At 37.3% G+C, this 19,070-nt stretch overlaps 1 protein-coding gene across 2 annotated transcripts; it reads right to left on the reverse strand.

The window, feature by feature from the left end:
- Nucleotides 1-2,360: 2,360 nt before the first annotated feature.
- LOC127421494 (borealin) lies at nt 2,361-18,924 on the reverse strand. 2 transcript variants are annotated; one of them, XM_051664577.1, is made up of 11 exons: nt 18,847-18,924; nt 18,618-18,718; nt 18,366-18,494; nt 7,826-7,863; nt 7,645-7,720; nt 6,766-6,830; nt 6,392-6,474; nt 5,254-5,349; nt 5,021-5,150; nt 4,816-4,902; nt 2,361-4,357 (listed from the first exon to the last, which is right to left on the reverse strand). In XM_051664577.1, the coding sequence occupies exons 2-11, from the start codon at nt 18,709-18,711 to the stop codon at nt 4,322-4,324; spliced, it is 834 nt and encodes a 277-aa protein (XP_051520537.1). In that variant the 5' UTR covers nt 18,712-18,718; nt 18,847-18,924; the 3' UTR covers nt 2,361-4,321. The 2 variants fall into 2 exon arrangements, with proteins under 2 accessions (XP_051520537.1, XP_051520536.1); XM_051664576.1 differs by having other exon boundaries at nt 7,558-7,720.
- Nucleotides 18,925-19,070: the final 146 nt, after the last annotated feature.

Below are 19,070 nucleotides of genomic sequence, written 5' to 3' on the forward strand. Positions count from 1 at the left end.
ATGACTTAAATATTGATTTGTTTCTCACCCACACCTATCGTGTCGCTTCTGAAGACATTGATTTAATCACTGGAGTCACTGATTTTTGGAGCTTCAAGATTTTGGCACCCATTCACTTGCATTGTATGGAACAAAACAGCTGAGAAATTGTTATAAAAATCTTAATTTGAGTGATGAAAGATGAAAGAAAGTCATACACATCTGGGATTACATAAGGGTGAGTAAATGATGAGAGAATTTTTTGGGTGAACTATTCCTTTGAGGAAAGTAAGTAATACAGGTTTGAAAACTACATGAGGGTGATTAGACGATGACAGCATTTTCATTTTTGGGTGAACAATGCCTTTAAGGAAAAATCTTGACCAATCTTGTTTATCACATATCTAATATACCACTAAACCCCTTATGGCCCAAGCCACTAAGTTCATTGACATGAACACCAATACGCTGATAACTACCAAAACCCAGCTGATTCAAAAAATCAGACGACTCAAGAAAACCGCATTTACATTATATTTTAAATCATCGGGATATTCTCTGCTTTTGACGTCAAAATGTAAGTAGGCATGTGCACAACCCTTGTGCAAATTAGATAAGCAGGTAATGATGCCGATAAAGGTGTTTACATGCAATGAAAAAAGTACCTGTGTCGATCAGGTTGATGCTTAAACCGTTTATGGCCTTACCCCAATAAAGGAAAAACGTTGAAGGCGTTTACAAGACATTACATATTATAGGCATATTAAGCATAACTGGTGCAAATCTGTGCATGTAAATGGACTCAATGATGCCCATTCAGCACACCATACAAATTCACTAGCCCTTCAGCTCCACGTATGGCTGTGTTCTAGCTAAAATAAGTGAGAGGAGGAGCCACAGTGGCAGACTGAGAGTCTGTGAATAAATCGATTAAGAGGACACACTTGACGGATGGTTCCGTTAGGGGGACAGGGCAAACAGAGGAATTCATTTGGCTGGTGAGAGCTGTGCCAAGGCAATCCATCTCTCCACAAATTTGTCAATGTCCTCCATCCAGTGGCATAATTAGATACCCATCTCCTCTGGATTTCTGAAGTGATGATGCATGTGTGGAACGCTTGGCTGTGATGTGTCAGACATGATTGTTAATAATGAGAAACAAATTTGCTCTGAGATGAAAAAAAAAAGAAAAAAGTGTGTGTTGAGGGGCAGCCTAAAATGATTAAATAATTAAACGGCTTAGCAAAGATGTAAGTACTTCAACTAGGCAAGACGATAAAGTTCTTTGTTCTGGAGCAATAGTTATAACTGCTACAACTAAGGGAGCCTTGGAAGACAGCATTTTTCTGGTTTCGTACACAGTGAACTGGAGTGCCTTTGAATGGATAACTTATGTAGAGGGGACACTAAGTTTCCATATTATTCTGGAAATCAAGGCTTACAAAAAAAGAGAGGGAACACATTTTCCAGTTCAATAGCTGAACCATAACAGTGGCATGGATATGGTCCATAAACAGGTGTGCTACTGTGCATTTGCTTACAGGGGATCTGAACTCAACGCCTCACTGCGTACAACATCTGTTCAATCCCATAAATGAGAATCCAGCCACAGAGCTCCAAATTTCACCAGCACAGGTCTGTAATGGAACACTGAATTTGTCCACATTGAATGAGAAGCATTCTAGTCTTAGTCTTTAAAATGTACTAGAGGAGATGCAGCCTGCCAAAAGCTATTAGGCAGCAAAAGGGTCCAGTATAGAGCTGATCCTGATCTCATCTCCTGCTCTCTCAGACCATAATGAGGCCATCACATTAACAATCACTAATTGGATGGATTTGCTGGCTCTTACCAACCCTGAAGGTCAGAAACAGAAGCAGGGAAGAGATGATTGGTTGAGAGGCTGATTGGTGCAGGAGAGCAAGAGAGAGAGAAAGAGGGAAAGGTGCTTTGTATCAGCTGTGATTTATTAAAGTATTTTTATTTCGTATTTCATTCTTTGTCTCTTACTCTTTGCTTTGATACCTGAATAACTTTTATATAAAACTTAATGACTAAACTGACCAGAATGTTTGGAAGGTAGCTGCAGTCTAGCATCACCTGTTCAGATTTGTCCTTGAGCAAATTTAGCAAAACTGAGTGTTTATTACGGCTTAAGGCAATACTGTGATATTATGAATATGTGCACACTGCCCTCTAGTGACATACAAAATAGTATGTAGTATTTGCAAGAGCAATGAAAAATACAATGAAATACTCTATAATACAAATTAAGTTTTTATTTGAAGAAAATGTGTTATTTTATGCAGAATAGAGACTGCAACTCACCAGAGATTTTACCCTCTAACAGACAGAGTAAGATGTTTTTATATATATATATATATATATATAACATGCCATTATTTTTAACTGGTTCCTCCTCATTGTTTGCTCTGTCCTATTTAGGCCTACTTAAGAATGCAAAGAATGATTTAACCCAACAAATGTCACATACAAAGAGTACCTGACTGAGTAATGAATGTGTCAGAATAGGTGTTGTTTCTAAACATTAATTGCGTAATAATTTGTGACAGTAGAGAACAGTGTCAATAATAAATATTCTAGAAATGCCCATTGATAAAACTGCACAGATATGTACACAGAAATTATAAATGGACTATACAAGTACTGTTGTGACACCCGTTAAGACATTAACTAATTTGTGTTTATATATAAAATTAATGCACTGTAATGATATCCCACAATGAATGTTTTGACCCATTTAATGATGTGAGAATTGGTAGTTGAGGTAGTTTATAAAAGTACCTCACCTTTTTTAAATAAAATATATACAGTATATGTATATATATATATAACCCCACGTTACTATGTACTTAGTCTAGCGTAGCCAGACCTTTGACTAATTTTTACTGTATTCACTTAAGATCAGTCCTCCTACTATCAAAGTTTTTAAAGGAATAGTTCACCAAAAAATTTAAATTCTCTCATCATTTACTCACCCTTATGCCATCCCAGCCAAAATTTTGAAGCTCCAAAAATCACAAGTCAGCATAAAAGTAATCCATAAGACTCCAGTGGTTAAATCTATATCTTCAGAAGTGATATGATACGTGTAAGTGAGAAACAGATCACTTTTACATTCTTCTTGTTGTGATTCACATTCTTTGTGCATAATCGCCCCCTACAAGGCAGGGAGAAGAATTTCAAGAAAAAAGGACTTAAATATTGATCCGTTTCTCACCCACACCTATTATATCACTTCTGAAAACATGGACTAAAACACTGGAGTTTTATGAATTACTTTTATGATGCTTTTATGCTTTTAGCGTCAACATTTTGGCACCCATTCACTTGCATTGTATGGACCTACAGAGCTGAAATAAAAAGAAAAGAGGAATTTGAATATTCACACTTTCTGAAATAAAAGCATAAAGTGAGTAGGGACTGTCAATCTCCAAAAAGTTTAATAAAAGCATCATATAGTACAAAACCAAGTAGTCTATACAACTTATGCATTATTTTTAAGTCTTCTAAAGCCATTTCACAGCTTTGTGCAATAGACAGACAAAAAGAAGTTTTTATTCACTGAAACTCATTTCTCATTTAATTCAGGCATTGATTATATTACATTTTGCAGAGAAGATCAAAGAACAACAAATTTTAGTCTGTCCACACACACCAAGAGAACGTATGACTTCCTTTCTTTTTTAAGACTTTGAATTTTATTGTGAAAGTCATATTGACATACATTTGTGGTGCTTTCAAAGGTCCTTTTTGAGGCTTGACAGCATTTGATCACTGTAAGCTTCATTGTATGGAAGAACACAGTGTGAACATTACTGAATCTCTTTTGTGTTCCACAGAAGAAAGTCATATGGGATTGGACTGAGTCGAACGACATGATGAATAAATGACAGAATTTCCATTACTGGGCAAACTATTGTTTTAAGATGGATTCATTTCATATGCAATGCTACAGCACAGATCTCTGTTCCATGTCTTTAAACAAATCATGCACAATGAGGAATACTACCAAACTTTTAAACGAAAGTGTAAGGGAAAAAAATATACATTAGAGATGTGGGATCTGGTAGTTTTAGGAGTCATATTTACAAAAGGTGGCACATCAAAGATTATGTTAACTATAAAACTACTTATAATATTATTTACATTTAAAAGCTCACAGAAGCCATTTAAACTGAAGTACAGGATGAAGGGGGGAATGAAGAATAAAAGCCACACAAGGTTATAATACAGGAATAAAATGGGGCTGACAAGTATAAAATGCTGCTGGTTTGAAGTAAAATTACAGGAGAGCATACTGTACAAAGCTGGTGTAATAGTTCACTTTGACGTTCCACAAAGAGTTGTGAGCCGATTCTGCACAGAAAAGAAAACAGTAAACATTATTTTCTGCCAATTTATTACTTAAAAAAAGTTAAAATTCAATTCAATAAAATCCATAAGAATCAGGTAAACAATGCTATGCTTTTCTTAGTAAATACAGTCAGGCCCAAACAGAATTTGAGGTCTTTATCTATATTTTCTGTGCCGATTGTCGGGGGGGAATTCTGTTGAATTTTGAACACTGATGAATTTTAACAAGATAAAATGTTTAAAACGGAGCTTCGAGTACTACACACTAACAAGTATTTCAAAGAATAATAGTCTAAATATTTAATAAGCAAACTTAAAGGGGCGAAGGATTTATAGAACTTTGCTAATGATGGACGTTCAAATTTCCATCAAATTTCAATTGCTTTCTGTGGAATTCTTTAGGCACAAATTAAGTGTGGGCCTGCTTATCATTACAGATTAATAAAAGCAGCAATACATACCTGCAGGTTTCTGATACTGCGTATGGCATTTTCATCCAGCTGGCTCAGGTCCACAGAGTCCATCTCATTGGCCAGCAGCTGGATACACTGAAATTACAAAAGAAAAGGATTGTGTAGCATGCAAAAACGCATAAAAACAATGTGATTTGCATGAGTGCATCATAAGTAAAAATGAGCTAATAATGTAGAGAAGGCAATCACTCACCTCTCCATTTCCAAGTGGAACGCTAATGACGATGTCCTCCGCACTCCCAGCAATAGGCGAGCCATTAACGGACATGCTATACACCTTCTCCTTGTGCTGTGCCAGTCTCACAGCTGGAGTCTTGGGCAATCTGCCCGAGAGAACAGTAATGCTTTATACACAAAGGCCTGAAAACATTGAAAAATCTCTGGCAGTCAAAATCAATGTACATTTTGGCAGACGTCAGTATTTACCTGGGGTCAAAGCGTGGTGTGATGAGTGGCGTGGCACCAATGATTGAAGACTCAAGCAAACTTCTAGCAGGAGTGACTAGAGGCTTTTTTGAAGACCTATATACAAAAATCAAGGATTGATTCTGCACTACTAATGTCAACAAACGGAATTGCAAATATAATGGATTGTACCATTGGCTGAGCCAATGTTGCTGTATCAGGCTGGTAAGATGCTCAAACAAACAGATAAATCTCCCATAGAGACCCAGTTTTGACATATATCAACCATATATTTGTCAATCTATCTGCTTAAGCTATAGGAGAAAGTATTTTAGGAATAGGAAGGAGTATTTTAATTAGGGCTGTCAATCGATAATTTTTAGAAAATCAAATTAATAACATGATGTGCCAATTTAAATCAAATAAATCGCAATGAATCACACATCAATATTTGCAAAGAAAAGCTCCCAAATAAAGATAATTTAGTATATAACAAAATTCTGCTTATTTAAATACATTCCCTCATATATACAAATATTTTGGAAGCATAGAAGTTAAGCATATCTACAATACAAAGTGTCAAAATATGATTTAATTTCAATATCATTGAACAACCCTATTATTGGCCCATTTCTGTCTGTGCCATTTTTAATTGTTGGTCTGTGTACTCATGCGTCAACAGACACTTTTGGTTGCATCACGTTTGACAAGTTTTCAGCATCTCTAGTCATAAGAGCTGTGTTTTTAGAATATCGTGTCCAGTTAGTAGTAGTTTGAAACGTCAGAAAAAAAGTGTCTTGAGATTCCTGTATTCCATTGTGCTTGGTTAAGCTGTCTTCGAGTGCAAAAATGCATCTGAGGAAGTCTGTGCTGCCTGTTGCTCTCGTTGGTTTGACAAGCTGTGTTGGACGTAAAGCTGGATGACTGACTGCCCCCTACTGCCACATAAAGGTTGTAAATCAAACTTCATTAATGTATGCATCAGGGGCATGATTAATTGCATTAATTTTTTTTAACGTGTTAATTTTCATATAGTTGCACTAAATTAACGTGTTAAATTGACAGCCCTAATTTTAATATACATAAAATAAAATAAAAAACTAGGCCTGGCTCTTCACTGTCTATGGTCAAATTAAAAAAATCAATTTGAGTTGCTTACCTTTGGATGGTGTTACCCTGTTTGCTGATGGAGAGAGCCCTGGCCTTCTTGGATGTTGAAGGTGCCTTCTTTGGTGCCTTTTTCTGCAGTAGAAAGGTTTAGGTGAGACAGGGAGTCAAAACACACTAAAGACCAATGACTCATCTATAAAGATTTTTAAAAAGACATTAATTGCTTCTCAAGCTGTCAAAAAACAAATGTAAAGTGGTTTGTCATTTTCTAAACAATCACAATGCATGCAAATGTGACTGACTGTAGATGAACACCCCCTTCCAAAAGCACTTAACACATATCAGCTTGACTGTAAATTAGGTCATATTAAATACTTTCGATTAGGTAGATTACTTGGATTTTGATTTCCCTCTACCACTGACCTTTCTCACTGCAGACTTGAGAGGCGCAATGTTTTCATCCTCTGAGTTTGCACTGTTTTTGGCTTCTGTTGATGAAAGGGGGGAAGAGACAGGTTATACAAAGTGACAAGCTTTATAGTTTTTTAAGTTGAGAGTGAATTAGAGGTCTGCATGGGCCATAAAATGAAACTCCAACCCGACAAGTACCTGAGACTGTGTGGCCCGACCCTAACCGGCCCAAACGATACCGTCAGATTATAAGTCTGAACCAAACCTGAAATCGCTCACTATCTTTATAATTTCTTCTCCAAGCAAGTACTGTTGCAATAGGCTGTATTTTTTTGCATATAGGCAACATTGGTAACAGTATTGAAATAGTAAACATATACAGTTTTGACAAGGCACAACAGCCCCTCAGTACACTAGAGCAGAATGGAAAAAAAGCATTACCTTACCGTTTATGTGCTGAAACTTTACTTGGTGCAGAACAATCTGGAATAATATGAAAATGCAACAGACCCCTCTATGCAGCCTGAACATTGTTTTTAGCGCAGGTGTCACAAAGATTCAATCTAGACGCACCGCAAAGAATGAAAGAGAGCGCAGGTGTCTCGACATGCGTTTTTGAAAATTTGAAGTTCTTTTTTTTTTTTTACTTAGCACAGTGTTTAATAGAAAACATGTTCGGTATGAACGGCCCCCAACTCGTCCGTTCGTGCATATCTGTGAGTGAGAGAGCATGCGCGAAACAAGTTCAAGTATTTTTTCATTAAATACAAACCCGAACCTGAAGTCCTACTTGGAAAAACTGACCCGAACCTAGCCCAAAACCGATCAGGTTCTCGGGTACCGTCGAGCCCGGGTTGGGTTGCAGACCTCTAGTGGATGCAGTGGTTTTACCTTTAGTGGCAAACTTGGAAGGAATGGCATGATTCTCAGCAATAGCAAGTTCCACTTGAGCTGCTTCCTCCCTTACCTGCATACGGCGTGAAGACAAGATCAGTTTGACAAAAATAGTGACAAACTGCATCGAATATAGTAAAATTATGGTCAAATAATAGAAGTTGTTCAATCCAAGTACCTTTGAATCATCCACTGGCGACTTTGGCTTGTCTACATCTGAGAGGACGATTGAGAAATGTGAGCCATTAAACCAGAATATGTGTGCGTGTTATATACACTATATTGCCAAAAGTATTCGCTCATCTGCCTTTAGACGCATATGAACTTAAGTGACATCCCATTCTTAATCCATAGGGTTTAATATGACGTCGGCCCACCCTTTGCAGCTATAACAGCTTCAACTCTTCTGGGAAGGCTTTCCACAAGGTTTAGGAGTGCGTTTATGGGAATTTTTGAGCATTCTTCCAGAAGCGCATTTGTGAGGTCAGACACTGATGTTGGACGAGAAGGCCTGGCTCGCAGTCTTCGCTCTAATTCATCCCAAAGGTGCTCTATCGGGTTGAAGTCAGGACTCTGTGCAGGCCAGTCAAGTTCTTCCACACCAAACTCGCTCATCCATGTCTTTATGGACCTTGCTTTGTGCACTGGTGCTTAGTCATGTAGGAACAGGAAGGGGCCATCCCCAAACTGTTCCCACAAAGTTGGGAGCATGGAATTGTCCAAAATCTCTTGGTATGCTGAAGCATTCAGAGTTCCTTTCACTGGAACTAAGGGGCCAAGCCCAGCTCCTGAAAAACAACCCCACACCATAATCCCCCCTCCACCAAACTTCACAGTTGGCACAATGCAGTCAGACAAGTACCGTTCTCCTGGCACCCACCAAACCCAGACTTGTCCATCAGATTGCCAGATGGAGAAGCGTGATTCGTCACTCCAGAGAACGCGTCTCCACTGCTCTAGAGTCCAGTGGCGGCGTGCTTTACACCACTGCATCCGACGCTTTGCATTGCACTTGGTGATGTATGGCTTGGATGCAGCTGCTCGGCCATGGAAACCCATTCCATGAAGCTCTCTACGCACTGTTCTTGAGCTAATCTGAAGGCCACATGAACTTTGGAGATCTGTAGCGATTGACTCTGCAGAAAGTTGGCGACCTCTGCGCACTATGCGCCTCAGCATCCACTGACCCCGCTCTGTCATTTTACGTGGCCTACCACTTCGTGGCTGAGTTGCTGTCATTCCCAATCGCTTCCACTTTGTAATAATACCACTGACAGTTGACAGTGGAATATTTAGTAGCGAGGAAATTTCACAACTGGACTTGTTGCACAGGTGGCATCCTATCACAGTACCACGCTGGAATTCACTGAGCTCCTGAGAGCGGCCCATTCTTTCACAAATGTTTGTAGAAGCAGTCTGCATGCCTAGGTGCTTCATTTTATACACCTGTGGCCATGGAAGTGATTGGAACACCTGAATTCAATTATTTGGATGGGTGAGCGAATACTTTTGGCAATATAGTGTAGGTAGTGTGACATGCTATTTTTTATTTTATTTTTTTTAATAATTATTATATATGCAGCTTTTATGACCATATATTAGTTGAGAGACTACATGGAACACTTGTACTTCTCTAATAAGGCATTTGTCACACTGCAGGACTATTTAAATTAATCACCTTTTTGCAGTTTAACATGTTGTCAAACTCAGAATGGGTGGCCACTTGCAGTATATATTAAAAAAAAAAAAAAAAAAAAAAAAAAATGCATTTTCACTTATATATGCAAATCTACAAAATCTTACTGTTGAAAAAGGCTTTTGTCAGTGTTATTTCTCAATTACCCATGTGCAGAACCTAAATGTCTGCAAATGAAAATGACACTTGACACAATGGTTAAAGGAATAGTTTACCCAAAAATGAAAATTCTCTCATCATTTTCTCCCCCTCATGCCATCCCAGATGTGTCTGACTTTCTTCAGCTGAACACAAATGCAGATTTTTAGAAGAATATCTCAGCTCTGTAGGTCCATACAATGCAAGTGAATGGTGACCAAAATTTGAAGCTCCAAAAAGTAGATAACGGCAGCGTAAAAGTAATCCATACGACTCCAGTGGTTACATCCATTACTTCTGAAGCGATCCAATGGGTTTTGGGTGAGAACAGACCAAAATGTATCTCCTGTTTTATTGTATATTTTGCCATTACTGTCTCTTGGCACAATCATGATGTTAAGCTCGATTACACTTCCTAGCAGCATCTAGTGGGGTGCTTCTCATTTCTGAAATTGTGCGTCCTCAATTTATTTCCTTGCTACACCCTCTTAGGAAATGAGGAAAGGATGGAAGGAACAGAAACGAGGACAGAGGAATCGAAGCAAGACGGATTTGTAAAATGAAATGTCCTGCTCACTCAAGTGTGACTTCAGACAGTTATGTTATTGAAATATTATCGATTGATATATTCATAATAAATCAAAATAATTCAAGATGCACTGTTGAAGACATATGTGAAAATTAAAACCGTTGTGTCAGATGTGAAGGGGGAGCAGAATTTGACCAAAAAGACTTTCACATAGGAAGCTCCTGTGCTTCCTCGCTCAAGCGTCCTCGGTAAGCTTCCTCCATCCTCTGTCCTTGCCATTCATTTACAGAATTGATACATCCTTCATGATGGCAGACTTTGATTGGTTCCGGGTCACGGACAAGAGGATGGAGGAGTGAGGAAACGAGGATGCACAGTTTAAGAAATGAGAAGCACCCGTGCTTAGAGCTGGCAGGTTGCTGCAGAGTTTTTTAAATCAAATTTAAGACTTTTTAAGACCTTTTCAAGACCTGAACAAATCAAATTAATACTGTATCCCCATACCAAAACAAACCAACACAATCTCAAAATAAATCATGTATCACAGACTCCTACTTAAACAGGCAGGGGCACACATTCAACAAGGCCTTAACAATGCTTATCAGTAAAACAGGGTAGGCTATATGGAAGTTTAAAATACTCAAGACATGTTTTTCACATTATATCACATTCCAATTGGTTTATGTACCATTATATAAACAGATACAAATTAAAGGTCAACCGATATTGGATTGTGCTCAGTGCTTGAAGTGGGTGGATACTCACCGGTACGCAGTACCTGCACTTCTCTAATTCAGTCAACAGAGTACCGGAGGTTTTTCTTGCGTATCACCACTTCTCAGAATCTCCTGGTACAATGTAATGTTTTTATTTAAGTCAGTGATTTGATTCATAGCGAACTTTTAACTTTAAAGGAACTTTAACTTTGAAATACACCAGGGACTCTTATTTTGAAATGCTTGCGCTGCACTGTATCCAGCTGCTCAATCAAACAAATAATGGATATAAAACGTGCACTCCTACAATAATCTACAACTAGGGCTGGGCGATATGGTAAAAAAAAATGAAATCTTGATTTTTATCAAACTAATGGACGATTAGCGATTCGATTTTTCAACTATTAAATGTACTTCAACATGATTCAAATTGTATGTTCTTTATTAGAATGCAAGGCAACCTGGTTATTTTCATTATAGGAAACAAAGGTGTGCAAGAAAAATTTACAAATGCACCAAATGGGGAAGTTGTCAGTGTAAATATAAATTAAATTAAAATCTAATAAACCCAGATATTCATTAGAAAACTGCAAAATAATTCTTAGCCAGTGTAGGTATTCATTTTATCCAAACCAAGTTTATCTAGAAAGTTATCTAGAAATCAATATCTATAAATTATCAAGGTTATCTAGAAAGTACTCACTGTATATCAAACAATTTGTTTGTATATTCATAAACTCCTGCAGATAGAGATGCGCCCTCTAGCAGTTGAGCAGCGCAGCAATATGAAATAATTTCATTACGATTCAACCAGCAAAGTTTGTCAAAATGATCCCTTGCCAAATGTTGGCTATAGATGCAGTACACTTGAAACACATCACAAACCAAAGCAATAATTAGCGCTCTCTGAATCATCATGGCAAAAGGTGCTGCGGATGTTTGATTCTCCCATATATAGCCTCTCCATGATTTAAAATGAAGTGAAATAACTGTCATGTAATTGAAGTATTTTTATGGGTAAAAAGAAAGGAGACCGTTCATCAACATGTGCACGCTAAGGCCAGTTATGGTCTTAAGCCAGTGTATACCTGCATGATGGACAAAGCTGAGCTATAATCACACTGTGTACAATCGTACTAGGAATATTACCACAGTGTTTTATATCAGTCTCCGTGTTGTTAACCTGTCACGTTCATTTGGAATGCATCACACGTGCAGCTAATCAGATCAAGAGCGGCACTAAGACAAGCGCTTTGAATTATTTTTCTCTTCCTTATTCAGCGTTTGATGGATTTACAACGTATCTAACTATAGCATTTGCAATATTTTTTGTAAAATCTCGATTTAAAAAAATAAATAGAAAAACGTGTCAAAACGCAAATTTGAATTAATCGGAAAAATCTGAAAAAACGCTCAGCCCTACCTACAACACATTACAATACAAACAAAAGTAAACACTGTCATATTTCATCAACACTACAGCATCATCATCATCAACAGTTGATCATTAATCACTTGTCATAAATTTCCGATATGGCTTAATGATTGTGAACTGCTCTGCAACAGCTGAAAACACTCACAAGTCCCCGCGTGCTTGGAGAAAAAACAATAGTGCTGTGTTTTCACTTTGAAGGACACAGCGCATGCATTTATTTAATTAAATCGTATTCTTTTGAAGTTTGATAATCACATTAGGTCATATCACGATTCCTGTCTTGCCGCCCCCAAATTCTTATTTAAATTAAGACTTTTGTTGTATCATTTAAGACTTTTTATGACCTTAAATTTTGGAAAACTGAATTTAAGACATTAAGACTTTAAGGATCCATGGGAACCCTGGCTGGGTATTGATACAGATTTTCCAATTCGATCTGATTCCAAGTCACAAGCTCTTGATTCGATTCTGATTTCGATTCAATTCGATATCAATTCAAATATGTATTCAGTGTATTTCAGTTATAATGTCCCATTTGCTTACATATGAAATAAATTCTCTCCCAGCTAATGCTGTTAATTATACAGGGGACCCTCTAAATAGGTACATTATGAAAAGATAAATTTTACTAATGATATTTTATTTGTTTTCATAATTTGTCACATTTTGGCTTTTTAAAAATGAAAATAAATAAATCCATGTATTCAATCAATAAATAAGATATTATACAGTGCATTCATAAAGTATCAGACACCTTCATTTTTATTCACATTTTATGTTGCAGCCTTATGCTAAAATGTTTTAAATTATAATTTTTTCCCACATCAATCTACACTCCATACCCCATAATGACAAAGCTAAAAAAAGATTTTTGACAACTTAGCAAATTTATTAAAAAGAAAAAACTGAAATGTCACTGTGGTGATGGAGGCGTGGCCGAGCAATGTTTGCAGAGAGTGAGGCCGGGAGAGACAGAACGCTAAGGATTGACACCTGTGGGAAATCAACTCTAACAGCCATTTTGTGTTTGCAGTGAGAGTGGAGAGGGATAAAAGGGCAATCCAGACCGCCGGAGGGGGAGAGACGAACGCAGCAGTCCAGTGTGTTTTCATTGGTGTGCTGAAAAGCAATCCTTTGTGTGTTAGAAAAGTGTGTAAAATAAGATTTACGTGGACAGTTTACCTGGCCCCTACTTCCTCCAAGACTAAGCAAGAGATATTGTCACAATCACACTGACATAAGTATTCAGACCCTTAACGCAGTACTTTGTTGAAGCACCTTTGACAGCAATTACAGCCTCTTCCAAGTCTTTTTGGATATGATGTGACAAGCTTTGCACACCTGGATTTGGGGATTTTCTGCCCTTCTTCTCTGCAGATCCTCTCAAGCTCTGACAGCTTGGATGAGGACCATCGGTAGACAGCCTTTTTCAGGTCTCTCCAGAGATTTTATATATATATATATATATATATATACACATGATATTAAAATGAATAAATGTCTATTTTTCCAGCCTGTTGTATTAGTATTTATCACCCCTCATTTATTTTAGATACAGTTCCTATATATTATTATTTAGACAGGGCAAATATACTATTTATTAAATCTACTTTTATTACGTATCCTACTTTAATGTCTGGAAAACTAGACTTTTAAATATTACATTTTATAAATGCAATGACTGGAATTGTTCGGTTGAAGGGGTACCAAACTGTGAATCCTGAACAAAACAGTTTGGTGAATACATGTTTACACACTGACAAGGTATGAAAGTAGCTACGTGGTTAGCTAGTTAGCTGTAAACTCGTTGCCACAGAGAGTAAAAGATGGATTTTATTTACTTTCCAGCATTGTCTCTCACCAACTAGGTAACAGCGAAGCATGAAATCAACACTCACCACATGCAATCCACAACCGGACCGTTGTCTGCTGAGCTGCAAAAAGATGCTCTGATGTTTACCTTTCAATCTGCTACATTACTGACTGCACTGACAAACTATAGCTGGCAAACAGCAAACAGACATGAGTGACATGGTTGTCAGGGACAGGGTTAACGTTATATTAGTTATATAAAATGATGGGGTCATTTTTTATTAACTTTCCAGTATGCATTTCACAAACTAGTTAGCAATTTAAGGAGAAGAGATCTCCTCAAATCCGCACCGTTTAACTCCGCCCTGTCTGCAGAGCCAGCTCTTTAAACAATGGAGTCGGAGTGCACTCTGCTGGACAAACTACGCTATGACACCAATTCTAAAGCATTGTTTTCTGCATTAAATGTTCTGAAAAAAGTTTTCATATCGGCGCATATCGGTAAAATATACGCCGATACCGATATATCGGTCAGGCACTAGTAAAGAGCATTTGTAGATAAGTACATGTTAATGAGAGGGGACTCCAATGGCTTTATCTCATCCCCGCTATGCATGATTAGAATTAAATGTTTATGTTTTGTTGTTTTTGATCTACAACTGACTGTAGAAAACAGAAAAGGTATTAAAGGCAATTTTCAATAACAAATTGGTACGGTGGATCTCATCTTTGGACACACATAGCACAGAACAACTTTTACTCAACACGCAGTGAAAGGATCTCCCTGCTGAATACTACACCACTATACAACACTATTAGTGGTGAAATGTAAACATTTAACAGTTCCCAAATACTGTACATTAATTTTAGTTGCATAGTGTGAAATTTGGTTGCAAATGTAAGTGATTTTCTCTCAATGTAGTGGAGGGTTGTGCATAGAGTAGAGGTGCCCAAACTAGAGCCCGAGGGCCAAAATTGGCCCGTGATGACCTTTGATTTGGCCCGCCTTGCCATAGAGGACAAGAGGGGAGACAAGAGGGGGATAAAGAAAAATATGGCATTGATGCAGCTCTTCATTTTTAATTAGTCTTTTTGTTTTAACTTTTTTTGTTTTATTTTTGCATTACAAAAACTATAGCTTACTTGAAAAGTAGAGAGTATGTGATTTAATTTTTTTTAAATGCATACGCATACTTCAATGACCTTTATAATTATAATTATAATTTTCTTTATTTATCACACATTATACATTTGCACATATACAGTGAAATTCTTCTTTTTCACATATCCCAGCTAGGCTGGGGTCAGAGTGCAGGGTCAGCCATGATACGGCGCCCCTGGAGCAGATAGGGTCAAGGGCCTTGCTCAAGGGCCCAACAGTGGCATCTTGGCGGTGCTGGGGCTTGAACCCCCGACCTTCTGATCAGTAACCCAGAGCCTTAACCGCTGAGCCACCACTGCCCCTAAATACGTGCTGTCTGAAAGTTCGCTCCATTGGCCATCCCAGGTGCCAACCCAAAGTCTTCACTATGATGGGCCAGCTCCAAAGTCAGACGTGTGCCTTCAATACCGCCAGAAAAACCTAGTTGGTTTAAAACGGAGCGGGAACTGAAGCAGTGTCAAGAAATGACAGGTAATTAGGTGGACTCGCGGAATAGTGCATACAGTCATCTGAAATTAAATATGGCTTGAGCGTGCACTATACGTTGTGCATTATTTAATATCTGCGTGAACGTGACTACTGAAGCACACCCATGAAGCGGGCTTGATAAAGTCAGGTGAGGGAGCATTTTAATATAAACAACGGTTCCATTCACTCCAAACACCACACAACATTACGACAAGCACTATAAGTGAACAGACCAGGACTCTTAAAAATCCCTTTTCTGCCCTGCCAGCTAGAAAAAAATGGTAATGCAGTAAACCAATTCTTCATATTTTATCTTATTTTGACTAAAACCAGTTTTGGGGTGTATAACATCTGTGTGCACCATACTGTAATTCGTTTGACAAACGTGAGGATATCTCGTTTACTTGCAACTATCTGCCTAAAAACAGATAGCTACAAGTTTTTTAATAACCATAAGATACAATGCCATATTTCGGCAGGTTCTTGATCATAATCATATTTTGGAGTCAACGAAATTAACAGGCCTATCAATTTTTTAATTTGCAGAAATGTGCTTCATAGTTTTTATTTCCTCTCATAATGTAATGCATTCAGCCTTAATCTATTGCCAAGCAAAAGTACAATTCAAGTTTTTGATATCACAACAGGAAAACAGTTTTAAGGCTAAATGCATTAACAAAACAAAAACATTTTACGGCATTGTTTAATTAAAAAATCCTTTTACATTTAGCAGTCCCAATAAATGGTAATACAGTGAAATCCAGGACAATGTGTAGCCTTGGTCTATGATAAGAAATCTCTTTCATATCTTCTGTCACAAAACAATATCCTACTTGATAGTATTACGTCATGCCATTGTATCTTCATCTCTCCAAAACTGCACAGAAAAACCGTGCGTTTAATGTGAAATGCGCTGTTCTTAATGAGACAGTAACCATGTTTTAAGAGACGCTTAAATTGAATCATGTGTTGCAATCAATTATGTGCATTTTGCAAGTATAGGACACTTCATGATTTTAATTTTAGAGTTCTGTGTGTTTTTCAGTATTAATATTTAATTTTAAAATAATACAGTTTGATATATGCAACATTTACTTTTGGCCCACTGCCCTCAATCAAGTTAGATTTTTTGCCCTTCATAGGAAAAGTTTTGGGCACCTCTGGCATAGAGTAAAAGATCAGTCTTCAGATTTAAGAATCTATATCTATACCTATAGAATGAAGATCATGATGCATTGGATAATCAAGATTTTTAACCACCCTTTACCCACTCTGCGCATGAGCCAAGCACTAGGAAGTGTTATCAAGCTTGAAATCATGATTGTCAAGGAGACTGCTGTCAAGATTTATAGTGAAAAATGAGTTATATTTTGGTCTGTTCTCATCCAAAATCAATTGGATCGCTTCAGAAGACATCAGTTGTATACCACTGGAGTCTTTTATGCTGCATTCAGTGCTGGGCAGAATACTTGTGGATTGTAATCAAATGCAATCAGTAACGTAATCTTGTAGATTACATTTATGAGGTAATCTAATCTGATTACTTTTGGATTACTTTCAACCAAATTCTGCATGGTTTAATTGTTTGAGTGGTGCTTATGTCCACAAATTCAGATAAATGATTGCAAATGTAAAAATATGAAGGAAGATTTTACATTTTCAAGTTTTCCCTCGTGATGCAGATAGAGGTCTAGGTTCTCCATCAGTGACAGAATAAAATATGTTTGAGTTTAACAAGCATTTCTTATTGGAGTTTCTAAAATGATGTACGGGTTTGCGGGGCAAGTTAACACAAATGTGGTCATGCAGTTTCGCCATTTTACAAACGCCATCCACGTGTGGTTAGAGATCAAACCAGTTATATGAGAATCGGCATCACAAAAATATCTCAAAGTTATCGATACACCAAAAGTGCATTCATATCCTTTTTTGAAGTGGACTACAAAAGCAATTTCAGAAACTAAAAGAAACTTTACAGCACTAATCCAATTGAATATGAAATTACGTGTATTTGTGAATTTTGATGCCTCTGATGGACAAATCCCTTCCAAAGACATTGCGACACAAGGTTATATCACACAGAGAGTGATGATTGAAATAATAATTGAAAAAAATGTGTTTGAGTTGATTAGATTCCAAATGCTTCTTTAGATTTGTCATAGAATTCTTCGCAGTTAGTTGGATATTAACTTTTGGAAGGCAGAGTTTACATTGCACAGTAATGTTTTTGCCCGTGTCTCCTTAAAAATTAAATTGTCTCTGTAGATTCAGCGGTTAAATTCTGAGGTAGACTGCTCAATCTTCACCTGGCTGGCGAGTAGCAACACAACCCTACCCCTACCTTCCGAAAACACTCGAAGACTTACCGAACGTATATCAGCGGTGTGCCGATTTAGAATGAAAAATGAGAATGATTAGTATGATCAGTAAATTAACAATAATTAACTGCCTTTGCTTTGTTAATATGTACTCATGTAATCCATAAAAAGTAACTGTAGTCCGATTACGAATATTTTAAAATGTAATTTAATTCAATTCAATTACAAGTACTTGATTTTAGTAATCTGATTACGTAATCCAGATGGCATGTAATCCCTCACCACATACTTGTACTGTATAGCCCTTCAGAGTGGAGATATCCTTCTATAAATCTTAATTTGTGTTCTACAGAAGAAAGTAATTCATACAAATCTGGGATGGCATGAGGGTGAGTAAATGATGGCACTGGTTTAAATAATTACATATGGAAGGAAAATGCTTACTGGAGTATTCTATCCAGTTCATTTTCCTCACTGCCATAGGGAGTTTTATCAGCGCTGTCTTGTAAAGGTTGTCTGCATCTTTCAGAAGGTTGTTGGTCTTTTCCTTCAGTCTTTCAACAATGGTATGTACTGCAAACACAGAATAAATACATAACGTTCCACATTTGAACACAGCTACAAAACAAACAGTTTACAGGTGAGAGGACAACAGCAGCAAAAGACCAACTAACTATTTAAATACATTTCAATTACCTTCATCGTCAAAGTCAAGCAGAAAAGCCTCTAGCTTGGGCGTCTTGGGATTCTTCTTGTTTTTTGTATTCTGGGTTCGTTTTCTGGGTGCCATAATGACTCTGAAAAACAAAGGCGTAATATTTCTTTAATTAAAGTAAATCCAAGCCACCTGCGGTGGTATATATTTAAAAAAGAATTTAAAATAATCATACATAATTATTTATATTCGTATTTCTATTTCTCTTACTTTTTATAAAAAAACCTCTGCCTCTGATTTGCCGTCGCGCTCAATGCAACAGTTAGAAAGAGCCTTTTCAAATTTAACACTACTACGTCACTAAACCAATCAGCAAGCAGCTTTGACAGTCGTTTCTTAAATACGCTCCATCTCCTGACCAATAAGATGCACCTCTCTTAGAAGGGAATCCCTCTGACCAATGGTTGACCGTATAACTGATGAGGCTGAAGAAA

This window comes from Myxocyprinus asiaticus, chromosome 30 (assembly GCF_019703515.2).
Source record: "Myxocyprinus asiaticus isolate MX2 ecotype Aquarium Trade chromosome 30, UBuf_Myxa_2, whole genome shotgun sequence".
Lineage (NCBI taxonomy): Eukaryota > Metazoa > Chordata > Actinopteri > Cypriniformes > Catostomidae > Myxocyprinus > Myxocyprinus asiaticus.